Source organism: Gopherus evgoodei, unplaced genomic scaffold (genome assembly GCF_007399415.2).
Source record: "Gopherus evgoodei ecotype Sinaloan lineage unplaced genomic scaffold, rGopEvg1_v1.p scaffold_33_arrow_ctg1, whole genome shotgun sequence".
In the NCBI taxonomy this organism is placed as follows: domain Eukaryota; kingdom Metazoa; phylum Chordata; order Testudines; family Testudinidae; genus Gopherus; species Gopherus evgoodei.
Window position 1 is genome coordinate 26864 of NW_022060005.1, and position 23593 is coordinate 50456.

General features: G+C 44.0%; 1 protein-coding gene and 1 pseudogene across 1 annotated transcript; both read right to left on the reverse strand.

Annotated features, from left to right (window-relative positions):
- Positions 1-1097: 1097 nt before the first annotated feature.
- On the reverse strand, positions 1098-2054 carry LOC115641061 (annotated as a pseudogene).
- Positions 2055-17324: 15270 nt separating this feature from the next.
- Positions 17325-18263, reverse strand: LOC115641048 (olfactory receptor 10A7-like). Its single transcript, XM_030544157.1, has one exon. It carries the CDS (start codon positions 18261-18263, stop codon positions 17325-17327), a length of 939 nt encoding a protein of 312 aa, XP_030400017.1.
- Positions 18264-23593: the final 5330 nt, after the last annotated feature.

The window sequence follows — 23593 nt, forward strand, 5'->3', positions numbered from 1 at the left end:
GAACAAGCAAGCAAGTGCTTCAAACAGTGACTCCTCCTTTTTGCTGGCTCCAGCTACCAGGCATGTGCAGACTCAAAAGACAACTTGGTCCGATACCTTGGCAGGCTGCAATAGCTTCTGGTAAAGTGCTGTGGGATGGACAGTCAAGTTTTCCCTCAGGGTACCACAAACAAAGGGCGAGAATGGCTACCCACTTGGAAAGTTGCTAGGAAATCTGGCACAGACTGGCTTGACTTAGGTCTGTGTAGTGCAGCGTAGATGCCTGAGTGCTGGTGTGAGGTCCGGGTCCAGAAATTCTAAACCAAGTGTTAATATTCAGTGTGGACACTCAAGCCTAGGTTTACACTCACTGAGCCTATGGGTTCAAGTCCTACAGACCCTAGGCTTACATTGCAGTATAGGCACACGCTTACACTCCTTCTACCCATTGCAAAATGATATGTAGTACAACAAATGGGAACTGCTGTACAGTCTTCCCAGATATAAACTTATGGAGCTTTTGAGAATCCAGGACATCAAGGAGAGAGAAATATTTGAACCAACTACTTTCACCCACAGGTATCTGAGGCCAGTGCCAAGTAGAATGTGGTATTTTCCCAACTCAGAGAGAACAGAGAAATAGATGAAACATGTATCTGAAATCTCAAATGTCACCATGTGGAGTGTAGAGCTCAAGACAGTCAGGTTTCCAATTAAGGCAGTAGCAAGTATCAGCTTTAGCCATGAATGGGGATGTCATCAACCTAAAACATAGCATGTCCACATGTTCTCCAAAGCACTTCCCATTGATTTGAGCTAGGGCCCTACTAGATGTAAACTTTCTTGCTCATTAAGCCAGATGGATTCCTTCACAGATCAAATTTCAGAGTAGCAGCTGTGTTAGTCTGTATCTGCAAAAAGAACAGGAGTACTTGTGGCACCTTAGAGAGTAACAAATTTATTTCAGCATAAGATTTCGTGAGCTACAGCTCACTTCTTTGGATAGGCATTGGAGAAGTGAGCTGTAGCTCACGAAATCTTATGCTGAAATAAATTTGTTAATCTCTAAGGTGCCATAAGTACTCCTGTTCTTCACAGATCAGTGACTCCATCTGAATTCATTTGAGAAACATATATTTACGGATGACTTTTCTCAGGACCTCCTTCACCTCTTTGTTTTGCAGGCTGTAGGTGAGGGGATTGAGCATGGGAGTCAGAACTGTGTAGAAGACAGAGAACACTTTGTTCAGGGCTTTCAGTGTATTGGTTTTTGGTAGCAGATACACAGTCATTAGGGTCCTATAGAAAACTGTAACCACAATGAGGTGAGAGGAGCAGGTGGAAAAGGCCTTCTGCCTCCTGGTGGTGGAAGGGATTCTCAGTATAGTAGCAATGATATAAACATAGGATGTCACAGTTAATAGAAATGGGCAAGGAGAGTCTAGGGAGGTGAGTATTACACTAACCAGTGTGATCATGCTGGTGTCACTGCAGGAGAGTTTTAGCATTGGGGAAAAATCACAAAAGAAATGGTCAATTTCACTGGAGCCACAGAATGTTAATTCTGACATAAAAGACGTTATTATTACACAAAATAGAAATCCAATTATCCAAGAACCCGCTGCTAGTTGGAAGCACAACCTGCCATTCATCAGGGCTGCATAACGTAGGGGCTTGCATATCGCTAAATACCGACCATAAGACATCGCTGCTAGGAGATAACATTATGTAGCTGCCAGAGAACCAAAGCAATAAAGCTGTGCAAAACAGCCACTGACAGAAATGGTTCTGTCTCCAGTCAGGAGACTGACCAGTAACCTGGGCAGGATGGTGGAGGTGTAGCAGGTCTCCAAGCAGGACAAGTTCCCCAAGAAGAAGTACATGGGGGTGTGAAGGTGCTGATCAGCCACAACTAGCGCAAGGATGAGAATGTTCCCAGACATGGTCACAATGTAGATCACCAGGAAAACCAGGAAGAGAAGGACCTGCAGTTCAGGGAGATTCCCGAAACCCAGGAGGATGAATTCTGTGATGACCGTTCGATTGTCCTCTTCTGCTTTGTCTACGAGCTGCATCTAGGTACAAAGAAATGTACTAAAACTCAGAGATGGGACTTTCAAAAGGACAAACATCCCAGCTTTAGCCATGAATGGGAATGTCATCGTCCCAAAACATAGCATCTCCTCACATTCCTCAGAGCAGTTCCCATTGGTGAGAGCTAGGGGCCCTACCAGATGTACACTTTCTTGCTCATTAAGTCAGAAGTTAGATCTCATGGATTTATTCATTTATTCTCTAACAGGGGTCGCCGCTTGTGTAGGGAAAGCCCCTGGCGTGCCGGACCCAGTTTGTTTACCTGCTCCGTCTGTAGGTCTGGCCGATCGAGGCTCCCACTGGCTGCGGATCACTGCTTCGGGTCAATGGGAGCTGCTGGAAGTGGTGCTGGCTGAGGGTCTTACTGGCCATCGCATCCAGCAGCTCCCATTGGCCCAGAGTAGTGATCCACGGCCAGTAGGAGCCGCGATCAGCCAGACCTGCGGAGGGCGCAGGTAAACACACCAGTCCGGAATGCCAGGGGATTTCTCTACACAAGCAGCAACACCTGTTTAAGAAACCCTGCCTGAATCCTTTTGAAAATGGAATTTAGGATCCTCAGTCAGTTAGGTATTGTTGCAACACTAAGCTCAGCAACCCCTAAATAGCTTTAAAAATCTGGGCCTGAGGGCTTTGCTTTATCAGGATCTTAATTCAAGCTATGCAGAACCACAAAGGATCTGCTGTTCCTCAAAGGATGCTAGCCACTGGAATGTTTTAGCCCACACTAAAAATGGTCAGCGGAGCTAAGAGAGAGTAAAGGAATGGCTTTAACAATAACTATCTCACAGTCTTTCCTCACATGAATAAATCCATGAGATCTAACTCTGATCTCACAAACTGTTTTTTGCAATATTAACTTCTGCTGGAGATCCTCCCACTTTACAGCTGCCCAAGTGAGGTTAGAACCAGGAGCTGTAACTTCTGAGTGCATGTTCATCCTACATGCTATGTATTTTTAAGTGGGATAGACAGAGCAGTAGGTCTGGTTGATCTACCTTGTAATCTCAAAGAACATTGCAAAGAGATGATGCAGTGCTCAGTGCCTCCTGACAGCTGCTGAGAGCTCTCAGCTGACATGCCGATCAGTGGAGGAAAGGCTCTGCTGGAGACAACTAGCAGTTACCGGGTCAGGAACATGCACAGAGCTTCCACTTTAAGGGAAAATCCAGAGGGACATTGTAGAAACAACTGAGGAAAGAAGTGAGAATCCATGTGAAAGAGGTGAGTTGTCAGGAAGATAGAAAGGCATTCAACCCCTTTCTAAAGGGCTGGGGGATGGGAGATAAAGGCTATGGTATCGCCCTGGGTACTGTTATGCTCACAGGATACAAACAGTGAAGTTAGATTAAAACATCAAATACTCTCTCTAAAGGTTGCAGTGTAAAATGACATTATTGCATAAAATCCAAAACCCCAGTGTACAAAACCCAAAACCAGAGAGAGAAAAGCAGGCTGCTCTGTAAGGCAGAGACATCAAACTCACCCCACATTGCTCCAGGCTGGCTCTTTTCAGACTGACTTCTGAAAGACACTGATCTCATGCTTCCCTACAGAGCCCCTTGGTCTGCAAGCAGAACCTGGAAAACCCTTAAGAATTTAAAGTGATAGCCTATAACAGTTTTCAATATACCACAGATGCCTTAGAAAGAGAGAAAAAGACACAGGCAAACAGAGAAACAGACAGACAGGCACAGAGAGACATACGCAGACAGGCAGAGAAATTAGACAGATAGAGGGAGATGTGTGAAACAGCTCTATTTAACATTAGAGTTGACTGGAATTTTTTTTCTTCACAGAAATTTTTGACTTTTTGTGAAAAATATTGACAATCAAAATTTTGTGGCTGGAAACTGAAACTTTTTCACCAGAGGCAGAAAGCTTTTGATTTTTGACCCAATATTTTTCAGTTTTTGGCTGAAAAGTTTTTGGGTTTTGGCCAAATTTTTTTTTCAGTAAAAACATGCCATTTTCCAGGGAAAGTAGACAGTTTTCATGAAAAAAATTCATTTAATATGAAAACCCAATTTTACATAAAAAATAATAAAAAACAGTTTTGACAAGAAATTTCCCACAAGCTCTCTTTATCAAAAGAAATGTAACACATCCGAAAAGGCAATATAAAAAAAACCCTCTGTATTCCCGTGTTAGAGAAATAAAGAAACAAAGGAGTAATACACTAGATCAGTAATGTATCACTGTAACCAGTTTCACTCAAATGATCTCTGAAACACCAAGTGAGCTGAAATGTGTCTACGTTATCAGTTAAGTTAGAGAAGGTATATCAAGAAACAGCCTGGTCGTGAGCCACCTGAGGACAAGGTTTTGTTTTCCTTATGGAAGTACAAAGCAGCTGATTTTGCTTGCTACATGAGACACCATTCCCACCCAGTCACTATATCTCATCCACAACATAAAAAGTAGCTTGGAAAACAACAGTGGGCTGAAAAGCAAGGGCAAATTTTCATAGAGAGGAATCAAATGCAGGCAATCAAAGAAACACTGAAACACCTTGTCTGGGACAGGATAGAATGGGAAATGCTCAGAAACCAAGAGAGACAGACACAGACCAACAGATAGAGCCTTTGTAGTTTAATTGTTTTCCTAGTAGTAATCTGCATGGTCTAAGGCCCTAAATCAGCCTTCACTCTGTGAAAATTCCCATATACCCAGAGCAATGGAAGTGTTTTGGTTACAGACTGAGCAAAAAGTGAATAAAGACTCCCAGGATTTTCCCCAATAATTACATCAACTAGATCTGGTTGGAAGTCCCCCATCCCCTTAATGTGAATTGTCAACTTTTCATCAAAAAACCTGAAAACTGAAAAATTTGTGCTGAAAGTTGCTGAAAACCAGAAGAATTCCATCAGAAAACAAAATATGTTTGGGTTTTCTGAAGAAAACTTTTTTTAAAAAAATGGAGGAAAACAGACAGTTTCCATGAGGAACTACATTAAAAAAAAAGGTTCTGGTGGAAAATTTCCACTCAGCCCTAACATTTACCTTTAATTGTGAGTATGAAGGAGTGGTCAATGTACTGGTATGCGAGAAGTGACCAGTGTACCAATGGTGGCCGGTCTGGGGAATCATGATGTAGTTTCCACCATCAATCACTCTCCCGTCCTCATTTTCTTTATGCACTTTCACTTGCTCTCTGTAAAGACCTGTCCATTTTCTTGATGGGTCCTGCGACCCTGCTAGTTCCAGTAAGCAAAACCTTCATTACACTTTCTCTGGTTATTGTGGGCTTTATAGAAGAAACCAGCCTCTCCTGTATGTTGCTGACAGAGGAATGACCCTGGAGACTGCTTGTGGTGATCATATCTAAAGCAATGTGATGGGGGAATTGTTTATTTTTTGCATTTCCAAACAGAGCACTGAACAAGACTAAAGAAAACAACATTCTAACACTACTAAGAATTGTACGCAGTGATTATTGCATCAAGACCACATCAGGTTGAACTAGCTTACTGGACTCACTCAACTATTTGAGATCTAGGCTGGAATTTTTAGTTTAGTCTAAGAGTATTAGGCACCCAACTCCTACTGCATTCAATAGACTCATAGATTTTAGGGTCAGAAGGGACCAATATGATCATCTAGTCTGACCTCCTGCACAAAGCAGGCCACAGAATCCTACCCATCCACTTCTATAACAAACCCCTAACCGATGTCTGAGTTATTGAAGTCTTCAGAATTGTGGTTTGAAGACCTCAAGCTGCAGAGAATACACCAGCAAGTGACCCATGCTCCACGCTGCAGAGGAAGGTGAAAAACCTCCAGAGCCTCTGCCAATGTGCACCAGAGGAAAATTCCTTCCTGACCCCAAATATGGCGATCAGCTAAACCCTGAGCATGTGGGCAAGAGTCACCAGACAGCACTCAGGAAAGAATTCTCTGCAGTAACTCAGATCCCATCCCATCCAACATCCCGTCACAGACCACTGGGCATACTTACCTGCTGATAATCAAAGATCAGTTGCCAAAATTAGGCTATCCCATCATACCATCCCTTCCATAAACTTATCAAGCTTAGTCTTAAAGCCAGATATGCCTTTTGCCCCCACTACTCCCCTTGGAAGGCTGTTCCAGAACTTCATTCCTCTAATGGATAGAAACCTTCATCTAATTTCAAGTCTAAACTTCCTGGTGTCCAGCTTATACCCATTTGTTCTTGTGTCTACATTGGTACTAAGCTTAAATAATTCCTCTCTCTCCCTAATATTAATCCCTCTGATATATTTATAAAGAGCAAGCATATCCCCCCTCAACCTTCTTTTGGTTAGGCTAAACAAGCCAAGCTCTTTGAGTCTCCTTTCATAAGACAGGTTTTCCATTCCTCGGATCATCCTAGTAGCCCGTCTCTGAACCTGTTCCAGTTTGAATTCATCCTTCTTAAACATGGGAGAGCAGAACTGCGCACAGTATTCCAGATGAGGTCTCACCAGTGCCTTATATAACTGTACTAACACCTCCTTATCTTTGCTGGAAATACCTCGCCTGATGCATCCTTAACTGCATTAGCTTTTTTAACGGCCATATCACATTGGCGGCTCATAGTCATCCTGTGATCAACCAATACTCCAAGGTCCTTCTCCTCCTCTGTTGCTTCCAACTGATGTGTCCCCAATTTATAACTAAAATTCTTATTATTAATCTCTAACTGCATGACCTTGCACTTTTCACTATTAAATTTCATCCTATTACTATTACTCCAGTTTACAAGGTCATCCAGATCTTCCTGTATGATATCCCAGTCCTTCTCTGTGTTAGCAATACCTCCCAGCTTTGTGTCATCCGCAAACTTTATTAGCATATTCCCGCTTTTTGTGCCAAGGTCAATAATAAAAAGGTTAAATTAGATTGGTCCCAAAACTGATCCTTGAGGAACTCTACTAGTAACTTCCTTCCAGCCTGACAGTTCACCCTTCAGTACAACCCATTGTAGTCTCCACTTTAACCAGTTCCTTATCCACCTTTCAATTTTCATATTGATCCCTATCTTTTCCTATTTAACTAATAATTCCCCATGTGGAACAGTGTCAAACGCCTTACTTAAATCGAGGTAAATTAGATCTACTGCATTTCCTTTGTCTAATTAATCTGTCACCTTCTCAAAGAAGGAGATCAGGTTGGTTTGGCATCATCTACCTTTTGTAAAACCATGTTGTAATTTGTCCCAATTACCATTGACCTCAATGTCCTTAACTACTTTCCCCTTCAAAAATTTTTACAAGACCTTACATACTACAGATGTCAAACTAACAGGCCTATAGTTACTCGGGTCACTTTTTTTCTCTTTCTTAAAATAGGAACAATGTTAGCAATTCTCCAGTCGTACGGTACAACCCCTGAGTTTACCGATGTATTAAAAATTCTTGCTAATGGGCTTGCAATTTCATGTGCCAGTTCCTTTAATATTCTTGGATGAAGATTATCTGGGCCCTCTGATTTTGTCCCATTAAGATGTTCAAGTTTGGCTTCTACCTCAGATGTGGTAATATCCACCTCCATATCCTCATTCCCATTTGTTATCCTTCCATTATCCCTAAGCTCCTCATTAGCCTTATTAAAGACTGATGCAAAGTATTTGTTTAGATATTGGGCCATGCCTAGGTTATCATTAACCTCCATTCCATCCTCAGTGTTTAGCAGTCCCACTTCTTTCTTTGTTTTCTTCTTTTTTATATGGCTATAGAACCTTTTACTATTGGTTTTAATTCCCTCTGCAAGGTCCAACTCTACATGGCTTTTAGCCTTTCTCACTTTATCCCTACATGTTCTGACCTCACTAAGGTAGCTTTTCTTGCTAACCATCTTCCACTTCTTGTAGGCTTTCTGCTTTGTCTTAATCACCTCTCTGAGATGCTTGCTCATCCAGCTTGGTCTGCAACTCCTGCCTATGGCTTTTTCCCCCTTTCTTGGGATGCAGGCTTCTGATAGTTTCTGCAGCTTCGACTTAAAGTAATTCCAGGCCTTCTCCACATTTAGATCCACAAGTTCTTCAATCCAATCCACTTCCCTAGCTAATTTCCTTAATTCTTTAAAGTTAGCCCTTTTGAAGTAAAAACCCCTAGTCCCAGATCTATTTTTGTTTAAGCGACAGTCAGATCTGGTCTACACTACACAACTATAACTACATCCCTCAGGAATGTGAAAAATCCACATGCATAGGCGATGTAGTTATACTAACCTAACCCCCCGGTGTACACAGCGCTAGGTTGGCGGAAGAGCTTCTCCCATCGACATAGCTATTGCTTCTTGGGAAGATGGATTAACTACACTGATGGGAGAGTTCTCTCCCGTCGACGTAGGAGCATCTTCACTTAAGCGCTACAGTGGCGCAGCTGAGTCGGTGCAGCATTTTATGTGTAGGCCTCCCCTCAGACAGCTAACTCCCACAGGCTTCTCTGAAAATCCCAGACTGTGTTGATAGGAGCACAGACTGTTTCAAGAAAAAGAGAAAACTTAAACATTTTCTAGACTGTCAAGGCTCTTATGTTTGCAGGATTTTTGGTGAAAGGACTCTGAGAATGCTCCATAGTTGCCTTGATAATCAATGGTAGACAAATATAATCACCACAGCACTTAAAGGAGGATAGGCAGCGTTCTGATGACTTCCTCTTTTTTGTCCATCTCTTTTCATTTAATTTTCTAATTTAGTGCTCCTTTAGGCCACTTTGAAAGTCCCCATTTATGAGCCTATTTAGACTCCCGTAATTGAAAGTCTGGGCCACAGAATTACTTCCCTTAAAGAAATGTCTGTCTAACAATCCCTGTTTGTGTTAATCCATCTCCGAATTTCTCTCTCTCTCTCCACACACCTGTACTCTCTGTCTCTGTCTCTCGCTTTCCCTCAAGGCAAGTACATCAGAAAGAAAAAGAACAAGTTTTGAGCAGAAGGTGTGATTTTGGAGAGAGATAAATGATTAATAGATTCCAAGGCCAGAAGGGACCATTGTGGTCTTTCAGTCTGACCTCAAGTATAATACAGGCCCTAGAACTTCCCCAAAATAATTCCCTGGGCAGATCTTTTAGGAAAAACATCCATCTTGAGTTAAAAATGGTCGGTGAGGGAAAATCCAACACAAATTTTATTAAAGTGTTTCAATGATTAGTTGCCTTCACTGTTAAATATTTATGACTTATTTCTAATTTTATTTTTTAAATGAAGGATCAAAAACTAAAAGAAAGATAAGGAAAAAAATGTATTGAATGATTTTTAATAGCTTCAGAGATTTTGAGGCCAGAAGGAACCATTATGCTAGAAAATTGGAGGGGGTTCAGAGAAGTGCCATGACAATGATTGAAGGGTTGGAAAACATGCCTGATAATGATAGATTGATCTGTATAAGTCTATTTAGATTAACAGAGAAAAGGTTAAGGGTTGGCTGGACCACAGTCTATAAATACATACATGGGGAACAGAAAGGTGTAACAATAACCAATGACTGGAAGTTGAAGCTAGACAAATTCAGACTAGAAAGCAGGTGGAAATTTTTGACAGGGAGGGTAACAGACCATTGGAACAACTTGCCAAAGGTTGTGGTGGAGTCTCCATCACTGGAATTATTTAAACCAAATATTTCTACAAGATCTTCTCCAGTTCAATCACAGCTATTGTATTTGAAGTAGTAATTAATCCACGGAAGTCCTGTGGCCTGCACAATGCAGGAAGTCAGACTAGATCACAATGGTCCCTTCTGGCCTTTAAATCTATAAATCATCTAATTTGATCCTCTCTAGAGCATATCTGCTTATCAGAGACTCCAATATTGTTCTAAAGATTCAAAGAGATGAAGAATGTACCACATTCCACGGGACCTTGTTCAGATCAGCTACAAGAATGATTTGTGAGATGAAAAAGTTACCTTGCAGTAACAGACTTAAAAACCACAAATTATTTAACTTAACACAGAGGAGGTTACGAAACTTAACAAAGAGTTGATTTGGTCACAGTCTGGCTGTACCTACCTGGGGAAGAGATGTCTGATAGCAGAGGGCTCTTTAATCTTATAGACAAGGGCATAACAAGAGACAGTGGCTGGAAGGTGAAGCAAGATAAATACAGACTAGAAAGAAGGTGCACATTTTTAACACTGAAGGCAACTATCCCCTGGGACAATTTACGTAGGGCTGTGGTGGATTCTCCATCACTTGGAGTCTTGAAATAAAGAGCAGAGGTCTCTTTCTAAAAGAACCACTCTAGCTCAATGACAAGTGAGGGGTCTGGTGACGGAATCGTTGGGTAAAATTTCTTTGGCCTGTATTATGCAGGAGGCCAGACTAGATGATCACAATGGACTTTTTCTACTTTCAAAATCTACAAGCTCACTTTTCCCAGGAAAAATGGGTTAAAGGGAAAGTGTGACACTTGCAGGGTCAAGTATCTGGTGAGCAAGTCTGCAAGCAGAAGGTTTGTGAAACCACGGCCATCTCTCCCTCCAGCTCCCCCGCTCAGCTGAGTAGAAAAAAAAGACCCACAGTATAAACCACTGTGACCTCCTTGAGGCACAGACCATTCCGTCTGTCTTCTCTGGAAAGAGACAATTTATTATCAATCTTTTTGGATGTTTTTCTACATTTTCAAATATATCGATTTCAAGTCCAACACAGAATACAAAGCATACAGTGCTCACTTTATATTATTATTTTGTTTACAAATTTTTGCACTGTAAAAAGGATAAAAGAAATAGTATTTTTCAATTCACCTCATACAAGTACTGTAGTGCAATCTCTTTATTGTGAAAATACAACTTATAATTCCATATTTGTTTTTGTTTTTTTACATAACTGCACTAAAAACCAAAACAATGTAAAACTTTAGAGCCCATAAGTCCACTCAGTTCTACTTCTTGTTCAGCCAGTGGCTAAGAGAAACAAGTTTTTCACCTCTAGGGGAGATAATGCGGCCTGCTTCTTATTTACAATGTTACCTGAAAGTGAGACCAGGCATTCCCACAGAACTGCTATAATGTAAAGTGAGCACTCCACACTTTGTATTCTGGGTTGCAATGGAAATCAACATATTTGAAAATGTAGAAAAACATTCAAAAATATTTATAATACATTTAAATTGGTATTCTATGCTTGTTTAACAGTGCGATTAAAACTGCTATTAACCATAACTTTTTTTTTAAATCTAGTTAATTTGTTTTGCATTAATTGCTTGATTTAGCTGCGACTGACAGTCCTAGTTTTTAAATTAAAAAAAAAATAAAAAATTGAAATTGAACCAGACTTGCTGTGTGAGAGTCACAGGGACTTGTGCTCCTCTCATCACACTTTAGGAACTTCTGAGTGCCCCAGTCCCCCAAGGACAAGTCTAGAGAGCAGTCTCACTCTGGCTATGCACCCAGCCCAGCCCGCATTAGCGATGAACTGTGAGATCCTGTAGGTTAAGGACATTAGACAGCCAAAACCCATTAAAATCCGAGCCCTATTGAAAGTTAATGGGGGAACTTGCGGTCCTAAGGCACTTTGAGAACTGCCCCATGCAACTCTGTCGTCTACACGTGGGTCTGTCCAGACGCGCGGGATTGGTTTGGTTCTGTTGAAAGTTGAGCTGACGATAGAATTTTAACTTGCGCAAATTAACATGATGAGAGTCTCAATCTACGTGATGGTGGGGTGACTTCAGAATGACACGGGGGTGGCTGGGTAGCGGAGATCAGAATCTGACCCCAGTGTCTTGTACAGCAGAGCTGCTCGGATAATGGCCAGTGGAAGAGTTTTCCACCTGACTTCATAGCACCAGTTTCAGAAGGGGGAGGTTCTGCTTTGAGCTTTTAGTTCAGTCCATTCGGAGCCAGCCAGATGGTGCCAATAATCCCCACATCGGGGACAGGGTGGAGCTGCCGCACCGTGACTGGATAAAACTTAACTCCATTGCCATCGAGCAGCCTCAGGCTCCAGCTTACCACCAGCTCTGTATTGATCTGTGTGGACAATACATTGAGTGGGTGGCAGCTGTCAAATATTTGAGCAGCATCATAGACTGGGCTGGAGGATGCTCAAAAGGTGTGGGCACTCGTATGGCAGCAGCTGCTACCATGTTTTGGGCCTTTCAGTCACATCTGTGGGGATGACAGGACATCCCGCTTCCTACATAGCTGCAGATCTATCTTTTCCAGCCCCTGAGTTGCTGACACCAACTCTACCATGTGACCCTGAAACGTGGGCTCTGAGGAAGGCTGAAGAGTGGTGAGAGATTTTTTTTTATTCTTGTCATCTTCATCCGGCCACTGGACCGGGACTGTTCCCAGCTCTGCTACTGGACTGCTGGATGATCATGGGAAGTCATGTTACCTCTGTGCCTCAGTTTCCCATCTGTAAAATGGGGATAATGATGTTAAGCTCTTGGAGAGCTGCTGATGAAAAGCCCAATATAAAAACTAGGTCTTTTGATTACTACCAAACTGCAGTAGCCCATAAACTGTGAACCTAGATGAGAATGACAGCTGTCTAAACTGCCAATAACTCCTACCAACAGACATTGCTCCTTCTGTTAGAAAAACTAGGAAACAAAATGTAAAAAAAATAAATTGTTAATGTTGAGTTTAGGTGCCCAGTGGTAGCTTGGGCCCTTCCCAAAGGCTGAATTCAGCAAAATTCTGACTTCTGAGAGCCAGGAAATTCACAGAGGAGATAAATGCCCACAGAACCTTAACTCTGCCCTATTTGTGCAATAACCTAAAATACCCACACCACACATTCCCATTCTGCCTTGTCACTGCAATGGACAAGCGCTTCCTGCCCTGGCCTTATGGGCAAACACTGATCTTACTCTCCTGACAGGATACCACACTTATAAAGTGTAAAGGCCACTTCACACCCTTTTCCAGACACTGAGTTGCTGAAGACAGGGGAGAGTATTGTCACATTAAAAGAAGTAAAGAGTCCTGTGGCATCTTATAGACTAACAGACATATTGGAGCATGAGCTTTCCTGGGTGAATACCCACTTCATCGGATGTGGCAGCACAGGCTTTTCAAGACCACCTGGCTCACTCATGCCATCCCCGATGACAGGGGAAGAAGGGCTGGCAGCCTGACTGGAGTGGCTGAAGACCATGGGTACCAACCTCAGGGCAGACTGTTCAGAAGCAGGGCACAAACCCCTCATTGACTGTGAGGTCTAGACTTGGATTTCACCAACCAAGTATCAAGTGGGACCTCCTCAAGCACTACAACAGCCTTAACATGGAGTCACAGACAGTCCCCTTGGGCACTCAAGTCTGTCTTGCCACCCCAGTAAGCTTGCCTTTGTGATAGATGGTCCCTTACACCAAAAATCACAATAATATTCAGGGAGCTGACCCCTGGCAGGCACAGACTTGGCTTCCCCATGCTAAGGGGAGGTGGCAGTGGGTGCCGTATGGTTCCGGGCACTGCAAGAACATCACAAGGATATACAATAAATTTAAAAGATGGCCAATTCTGAACCAATAAATACCTTTTTCCACGATGTGTGATTAGACTGTAGTCATCAAAGTGGGACTGGATATTTGTATGGCTAACAAGAATAACCAGAGTTATCGTGGCAATGAGAATAATTCCTATTACTCTAAGCAGCAGGTTGTTTTTCTCTGGGAACCAGACAGAGACACAAACACTCAGACACTCTCAGCTATTCTGCTGAAAAAACAAGACAATCATGAATAGATACTAAGGGCATTAGGGTTCAAACCTCCACACACACAATGTGTATCTCCATGCCGGGGAGAGACTGCATATTGTTATCCATTTTTGACCCAAGTGGCTAGTCACAGTTTGGAGCCATAGGGATGTCCCAGTTGGAAGTAAAAATTGATGGAGTCTGATATTTTCTTTGATCCAATCTCATTTATTGAAAAGGAATGTACAAAGTCCGTCTTCTCTGAATGCATGAGAAACCAAGAACAAAAGGAGCAGCTTCTTTGCTTACCACCCCAAGTCTGATTCCCCACCTCGTGCGACCCAAATGCTCACTTTTTCCTGACTTGCACTGGGCTACTGCTTGGCTTCCTTGCTTTTTTCCCTCAGGCTCTCTCTCTCTGTTCTGTGTGTTCTCTCTCCTCTCTCTTCTCTCACACACCAAGCAATGCCCAGCCAAACTCTTCTGCCCACTCAGTCCAAATTCTTGGGCAGGTTCACACACCTCTTTGTCTTAGGAGGGGGAAGGGGCGTCTGATAAACTCATCCTGACAGTTATGTGAATAGAAGCGGGTATTCAACCATCAGTTAAAATAAGTTTTTTAACTCAACCATAACAAGGTTTGGTCCACGTCATAATGACATCCCTCACCTCAGGAGAAGCTCAGACTAGTCACCCAGTCTTGGCCCCACCCTACAATGTCCACAAAACTATTTTTAGCATGTTAGCACAAGCCCTGCTAGCACGAGGCTGCCTACCCAGGCTGAAAGGCTCACCTTTAGCTGCCGTGTAGATAACCTTCAACGGCTCAACTACTGTCATGCCTTCAGTTAGTTCCTGTGTATTAATTTGAATCAGAGGCCTATGGATTAAAGTACTATTTAATGGGTAGAATTTTCAAAAGCACCAGAGTGGCTTCAGAGCCAGAGCTCCTCTTTCAGAAGGACCTAAGGACAGGGGAATCTGTGTCTCATTGAGAGTCAATGAGATTTATGCTTCTAAGTCAGCTAGACATTTTTTGAAACTTTACCCAATGTGCTCCAGGATGAAAGATGCTGGCACTTTTCAAATGTGTCATGAGTATCATTTCCTCCACACCTACCTGCTGCTTTTTTATTTGACATTGATTTTGTTGTTGTTGCTGTTGTAGGAATGAGGTTGTGTCAACAGAAATCATTCACATCATTTATTTTATTTTGATGGCCACTAATCTGTTTTGGGTCTGACGCACTGGGTCTTAGGGAATGTCCACACTGCAATATAAGCCTAAACTCAGACTCAAGCTTGAGGATTTCAATCTGACAAACACACATTCAACCACCATTCTACACCTTTTGAGAAGATAATTAAGCCTCCTTTTTCCATAGCTTCTGTGATCAGGACACTGTTTCATAAGCCCAGGCAAAAGAGGGAACATGGGGTCCCCTAGAATAACCATGGGAACAGTGATTCCACTTATGACATTGTCATTTGGAATAGTGTTCCAGGCTGTCCATGAAGGTAGACGCCTGACTGACAGAAAACCCTGGAATCTTGAACTTTTCCAGGGCAGCCCATGATGGCATTCATAACTTGACCTCTGTGGTCCCCAAGGGCCTGCATACCCATGGAGTAGTACCTTTGCAGTGTCTGTACTCCACCTCCTTGAGTACATACAATCATGGCCCTAGTGAAGTGGGTAAACCCCATTGTCTCCAAGCCAGCACTTACTTTGGAGATATTGTTTATGCCCCCACCTTTGGATAAACCACACACCTAACTGTCTCAAAAACCTCAGCCACTGCTTCACCTTCCAGTCGACTATCCAACCTCAAACTGGTTAGCAATGGACCTGTAGGCTGGGGTATAGTAACCTATTTTTGAATAGGAATGGCTTCCCTTCCATATGTTTCGTGGTGCTGAAGGGTCCGGGCAAGCTGCTAACAAGGCTCCAGAAATGTAGCTTTCTTCATGAGCAAGGTCTGGTCATACCAGGTCTGCGTGACGATGGGGTCCTACCAGTCTGTGCTTCTGGCCCTGCTGCAGAAACACTGGTCTACACAGGGGGCATTAGTGACTCTCCCGAGAGCCATGAGCAGCATCAGCCAGTTTGAGTCTGCCAGGTCTGTATCACACTCATCCTCCTCCAACAGGTGCCTTCATCTGAAGGTCAGAAAATGCCCCTGAAACATCCACCAGCGCCTCATGGAAGCTCTCCCCATTGCCTGAAACAGGAGTGCAAGCACATGCAAGACAAGTTCTTCAAACGCTGACTGTGATGGGTTGGATCACAGAAACCCCCCTGAGAACTGCGACCTGAGTGCCCAGACTACTTCTACCCCTGCTTTCCCTACCAGCTTGGGACTCCACTACACTGTCTTGCTGAGCCAGCCTTTCCCGTCTGCTCCAACAAAGACCCAGGGTCTGAATTACTTGCCCCAAAGTTGCAGGTTCACTTGAAAGCAGCTAACAGAAGTGTGCTTGTCTTTAGTACTCAGATGCCCAAATCTCAATGGGGTCTAGACCCAAATAAATCCATTTTACCCTGTATAAACTTTATGCAGGGTAAACTCATACATTATTCACCCTCTATAACACTGACAGAGAGATATGCACGGTTGTTTGCTCCCCCGGGTATTAATACATAATCAGAGTTAATTAATAAGTAAAAAGTGATTTTATTAAATACAGAAAGTAGGATTTAAGTGATTCCAAGTAGTTACAGATAGAACAAAGTAAGTCACCAAGCAAAATAAAATAAAATGTGCCAATCTATGTCTAATCAAACTGAATACATATAAGATCCACACCAATTCCAGAATGCTCCCTTTTACAGACTAATCTCTTTTTAGCCCGGGTCCAGCAATTGCTCACACACCTTGCAGTCATTGTCATTTGTTCCAGTTTCTTTCACGTATCCTGGGCAGTGGAGAGGCTCTCTCTTTAGCCAGCTGAAGACTTGGCACAGACTGGTTTGACTTAGGGCTGCATAGTAGAGCCTAGATGCCTGAGCACTGGTGTGAGGCCCGAGTCAGGAAATTCTAAACCTAGTGTTAATATTCAGTGTGGACACTCAAGCCTTGGTTTACACTCACTGAGCCTACGGGTTCAAGTCCCACAGACCCTAAGCTTACATTGCTGTATAGGCACACGCTTACACCCCTTCTACCCATTGCAAGATGACACACAGTATAACAAATGGGAAGACCAGTACAATCTTCCCAGATATAAAGTTATGGAGCTTTTGTGAATCCAGGACATCAAAGAGATAGAAAATATTTGAACCAGCTAATTCCACCCAAAGGGATCTGAGGCCAGTGCCAAGTAGAATGTGGCATTTTCCCAACTCAGAGAGAACAGAGAAATAGATGAAACACTTATCTGAAATCTCACATGTCACCATGTGGAGTGTAGAGCACAAGACAGTCAGGTCTCCAATTAAGGCAGTAGCAAGTATCAGCTTTAGACGCAAATGGGAATGTCATCAATCCAAGACATAGTATGTCCTCCCATTCCCCAAAGAAGTGCCTATTGGCATGATCTAGGACCCTACTAGATGTAAACTTTCTTGCTCATTAAGCCAGATAAATTCCTTCACAGATGAGTGACTCCATATGAATTCATTTGAGCAACATATATTAACTGATGACTTTTCTCAGAGCCTCCTTCACCTCTTTGTTTCTTAGGCTGTAGATGAGGGGGTTGAGCATGGGAGTCAGGACTGTGTAGAAGACAGAGAACACTTTGTTCAGGGCTTTCAGTGTATTGGTTTTTGGTAGCAGATACACAGTCATTAGGGTCCCATAGAAAACTGCAACCACAATGAGGTGAGAGGAGCAGGTGGAAAAGGCCTTTTGTCTCACAGTGATGGAAGGGATTCTCAGTATAGTAGCAATGATACAAACATAGGATGTCACAGTTAATAGAAATGGGCAAGGTGCGTTTATGGAGGCGAATATGAAACTAATCAATGTGATCATGCTGGTGTCACTGCAGGAGAGTTTTAGCATTGGAGAAAAATCACAAAAGAAATGGTCAATTTCATTGGGGCCACAGAATGTTAATTGCAACATAAAACACATCATTATTACACAAGATAGAAATCCGCTTATCCAAGACCCCACCACTAGCTGGAGGCACAACCTGTTGTTCATCAGGGCTGCATAATGCAGGGGTTTGCATATCGCTAGATACCGATCATAAGACATCACTGCTAGGAGATAACATTCTGTAGTGATAAAACAAACAAAGCAATGAAACTGTGCAAAACAGCCACTGACAGAAATGGTTCTGTCTCCAGTCAGGAGACTGGCCAGTAACCTGGGCAGGATCGTCAAGATATAGCAGGTCTCCAAGCAGGACAAGTTCCCCAGAAAGAAGTACATGGGGGTGTGAAGGTGCTGATCAGTGACAACTAGTGCAATGATGAGGGTGTTCCCAGACATGGTCACAATATAGATCACCAGGAAAACCAGGAAGAGAAGGACCTGCAGTCCAGGGAGATTCCCAAATCCCAGGAGGATGAATTCTGTGATGATTGTTCGATTGTCCTCTTCTGCTTTGTCTATGAGGTGCATCTAGGTACAAAGAAAAATACTAAAACTCAGAGAAGAGATTTTCAAAGGCACTAACATCCCATCAACTTAAGCAAGTGCAGAAGGACAGATATCCAGAGGCATTTAGGCACCCAAAGTTGCAGGTAGGTGCCTAGTGGGATTTTCAAAAGTACTTAGGCAACCAATGTGCCTTAAGGCCAGATTTTTAAAGTTATTTAGGTGCTACAGCACACAGCATCACAATGCCCAAGCCTAAATTTTATTTTTCCAGATGCATGCACCAAGGACTCTACATTCTATTGACAGCCAATGGGATTTAGACTCCTCCATGCCTAAATTCATTTTGAAAATGGAATTTAGGCTCCTCAGTCAGTTAGGCATTATTGCAACACTGAGCTCAGCAACCCCTAAATAGCTTTAAAAATCTGGTCCTCAGGGCTTTGCTGAATCAGGACCTTAATTCAAGCTATGCAGAGCCACAAAGGATGTGCTGTTCCTCAAAGGATGCTAGTCACTGGCAAGTTTTAGCCCACACTAAAAATGGTCAGCGGCGTTAAGAGAGAGTAAAGGAATGGCTTTAACAAGAACGATCTCACAGCCTTTCAACACATGAATAAATCTATGAGGTCTATTTCTGATCTCCCAAACTGTTTTTTGCAATATTAACTTCTGCCAGAGATCCTCCCATTTTACAGCTGCCCAGGTAAGTTCAGAGCCAGGAGCTGTAAATTCTGAGTAGTCAGACAGACAGAGCCTTTGTAGTTCAATTGTTTTCCTAGTAGCACATTGCATGGTCTAAGGTCCTTAATTAGCCTTCACTCAGTGACTATTCCCAAATACCCAGAACAATGGAAGTGTGCTGGTTACAGACCGAGCAACATCATAGTATTTGAGCACCTCACAGTCCTTAATGGACTGGTCCCCAACGCGGTGCCCGTGGGCTCCAAGGCGCCCGCTGGGGCATTTATGTGCGCCCACCTGGTGCTCAACAGGGGAAAGAAGCCGCAGCTCTGTGGTTGCTGGGGACAGAGAACTCTCGGGCTGCGGGCGCTGCTTCTCTCTGTCCCCAGGAGGCGCAGGGCTGCGGCTTCTTCTGGCTCTGTGCCTGCCAGAGACAGAGAACTCCAGGGCTGCGGGCGCCGGTGCTCTCTGTCCCCGGCAGGTGCAGGGCCGCGGCTTCTCTCCAGCTTCAAGAAGAGAAGCTGCGACCCTGCGCCTGCCAGGCACAGAGAACTGGGGGCTGCAGAGAAGCCGCAGCCTCACGCCTGCTGGGCACAGAGAACTCCGAGGCCTGTCTAGTGCCCCTCAGGGGAGAGATTCCAGGGCCCCCTGCCAGGCACCTTCTTGTTCCACTGGTCCCTGGAGCTGGCCCTGTATGTGAGTATTCTTCCTGCACTGATACTGCTGTTTTCTTGTGCTTTGCAATTTATTATTTTTTTAACATTTTACTCCAAAATGAGTGGTTCAAATAAGAGACAATGTATGTATTATTTCAGCCTGGAGTGGGAAGAATATTAAATATGATGTTTTTCGTATTATTTAATGTAAAAATACAAAATAAGCCTTGAAAAAATGTTGGCGCCCATCACACTCTTCTGAAAACAGGAATGTGCTTCTGGCCACAAAAAGGTTGGGGCCACTGCCTTAATACATTTATCCTCACAAAGCCATAGTGAGATTGGAAAAGGTTTCTGTGCCCATTGTACAGATGGAGAACTGAGGCCCAGCGGGTCAGTTTGATAAGGTACTTAGTGCCTAAAAATGCAGAGCAGTGCCCAGTGGGATTTCACAAAGTCCTTCATCAAGCTCAGTGCCTCACTTCCATTCAAGACAAAGGATATTAGATGCCTAACCTGCTTAGATGCTTTTCAGCATTCCACTTGGTGCCCATCTACATCATTTGGTGCCTCAAGTCCTTTAAGATCTGGCTTAAGCAATTCCTCCAAAGGGCCCCAGCCAGCCTGCTGGATAACAGAGAATTGACCCCACATGTCCAACATCCCAGGTTAGCCCCCTACCCAAAACCATCCAGAGCTATCGCTTGCCACACTATTGAGTTTCCTGAATTACTCAATGATCTCTTATGACAGTGAGTTCCAGGAGACAACGACACATTGTGTAAAGAGAAAATTGTTTCATGTCTGAGTGCTAAAGGTGCTGTCTGTTAAGTTGATGGGGTCACTCTTGATTTGTAGGTGCACCTGATGGAGTTTCTCTATCCCATTCATTAGTCCTTAACCTCTCACATGTCCTATTTTGTTCATCGCCTCTTTCAGTGAAACTCCCTGAGTCTTTTCTGAGGCTGGGATATTCAAAGGGACCTAAGGAAATTAGACATCGTTGAAAAATCAAGGGGAGTTGGTCACCTGACCCCCCTGAAATTCCCAGCCCCATTAAACTCTGCTCATCCATGCATCTGCTTCTCTTCTCACCCTCTGCTCCATTCCCAGCCCCATGCTGTAAATGGGAAAAGAAGAGACGCTCTCTCCTCTCTTCCCCCAGCTCTGAGTCAGCAGGTGCAGCTCAGGAGCCAGCATGTCAGCACCAGCAGAGCAGGGCGTGAGCATGCTCTCCTCATGCTAATGCCTGAGACACTGAGAGCAGGACCTTGACTAGCAGCGCAGCTGGGAAACTCCCTCTGCCCAGTGCCCTTCCCCATGCACAAAGGGAATCTCCCGAGCAGGCACATAAAGACCCCTCTCCCTTTCCTCTCCTCCTTGGCACCCTGAGACACACTCTACCCCAGCTGCACTCTGCTGCCCACCTGAAGAGTGAGAGTGTCTGGGCCTGGATTTTGTGCAGCATCCCGGGTGCAACAGAACAGCTGGAACTCAATGCTCCCAGCCACACTATGCAGTGTTACAGTTCAGCCCTGTTCAGGGTGGGGGAGGATGAGACCTATCAAGGGCAGAATAGGAAGAGTGAGGGAGCAGGATATGCACAACTACGGTGTGCGCCTGAGAGACAGCTCCTGCTGTGCTCCTTCCCACTACTGCACCGTTTCCTCCCTATGTGAGATCCTCAGGATCTGACCACGGGCTTGTCTAAAGAGAGAGTTAGATCGTGACAAGCTGGGGTGTGAATCTGCAGAGCACTAGCCTGCCACATACTAACACGCTGTGTGGACCCTGCTCCAGTGCACTAAATATTCCCTAATGCGCATTGATCTACCGCCATTTCAAACAGCACTAGGGAAAAATCCACTACGGGACTTTTAGTGTGTGATAGCTGGATCCGTGTGGCCTCTTACTGCACAGCAGCTTACCACACTCTAGATTTCCACTCCAGCTTGCCACGCACTGACTCCTTGTGTGGACAAACCCCAGGAAGGTTCAGATTTACCTTTAATCCTCAGCAAGAAGCAGCGACCTCTGTGTCGATGCTGAGTGGGTGTGGGGATCTGGTTTCCACTTCCGTGCTGCTCCCCTCCATGTCTCCTGCTCTCAGAGTTTGCCTACAGGGTGGGGTAGTGCTCTTAAGAGCAATGGGATTTCTAAAGGGCACCAACGTCCGGCATGTGAACCGGCTCATGTAGATTCTTGCTGGTGCCCACTGAAAGTTCCTTTGTGCACAACACATTGAGGCACTTTAGAATTAACACCCTGCTGTGGTGCACCATCACCCCATATGGACAAGCCCTTATTCACTCTGCCAAGACACCTACCTTCCACTGCTGCACTGGGCTGGCTCTTGATTTCTTGCCTGATGCACACACCCCTGTATAATACAAGGATCCTCCATGCCTCCTGCTCTGGAGCCTTCTAGGGTTTATAGGGGAAAGCAGCCTCACGCTGGCTCAGGCAGCTCTTGAGATCTCCACTGAGTATGCTGCTAAGGATCCCTGCTTTGAAAGTGCCCTCAGGAGGGAATTCAGTGCTATGGTGCTTGTTAAGACAGTGTAAACATCAAGGCCATTGACTACTGAGGTCTGGTCTCCACTACAGAGTTAGGCTGACTCAAGACATCTTACGCCGACCTAACTATGGAAGCGTTTACACTTAAATTTAGCTCCTGCTGATGTAACTACCCCACTGCGCCAACTTAATAACCCCACCTCCACGAGCGGCGTAGAGTAAAGGTTGATGTAGTTAGTCTCAATGTAGACACTGTATTGCTTATGTCGAATGTTATTGGCTTTCAGGAGCCTTCCCACGATGCCCCACACTGTCAGTGCAATCGTTGTGAGTGCTCCTGGTGAGATCATGCAGTGCCGACACAAGGGTCTAAGTGCAGATACGCACGAGCAATGTAGTTACTGGGGTGACTATCTGGTGGCGTAAGACTTAATTTTGTCTGTAGATATGGCCTGAGTTAGAGAAGAATGAGTTCCTTAGGATTTGGCCCATAGAAGTTATTCTTTGCTGATTGTCTGGGCTGGCTTGCCCATTCCAGGGTGAATTAACAGGTGTGTTGTATGTAAGACCTGGGAGGTAATTGTTCTGCTCTACTCGGCACTGGTGAGGCCTCAGCTGGAGTAGTATGTCAAGTTCTGGGCACTGCACTTTAAGAGGTATGGGAAAAAAATTGACACAGTCCAGAGGAGAGAAACAAAAATGATAAAGAGACTTAGAAAACCTGACCTGTTAGGAAAGTAGAAAGAATTGGACGTGTTTAGTCTGGAGAAAAGAAGAGTGAGGGGGGATGTGGTAACAGTCTTCAGAGACGTACCAGGTAATTAGAAAGAGGATGATGATCCATTGTTTTCCACATGCACTGAGGGCAGGACAAGAAGGAAACTATAACAAAACATGCAGAGGAGTGGGAGGAACACTGTGGAATCACAGAGCAACTGTGTGGCCCAGTGGAGAAGCCGCTGGATTGGGATTATTCCCAGCTCTGCAACTGGCCTGTTGGATGATCATGTGCCTCAGTGTCCCATCTGTAAAATGGGAATAATGATCTCAAGCTCTTGGAGATGTATTGACGGAAAGTACAATATAAAAACTAGGTCCTTTGATTATTACTGAGCCCCAGTTGCGCATCCACTGCAAACCTAGTTGAGAACGACATTTTTCTAAACGGCCAGTAACTCCCACCAACAAACATTCCTCCTTCTGTTTAAAAAACTAGGAAATAAAAGATCACAAAAACTCTTTGTTAATGCACAGTTAAGGTGTCCAGTGATAGCTCAGGCCCTTCCCAAAGGCTGAGTTCAGCAAAACTCTGACGTCTGAGAACCAGAAAATAGAGAGAAAAGATAAATGCTCACACAACCTGTAGCAAAGAGGTTGTCTCAACACAAATCATTCACATCATTTATTTTATTTTGATAGCCATTAATCTGTTTTGGGTCTGACACACTGGGTCTTAGGGAATGTGTACAATGAAATGTTAGCCCAAACGCAGGCTCA

Excerpts from the sequence above, each read along its gene's own strand:
- LOC115641048 (XM_030544157.1), bottom strand. The coding sequence starts at position 18,263 with ATGCACCTCATAGACAAAGCAGAAGAGGACAATCGAACAATCATCACA.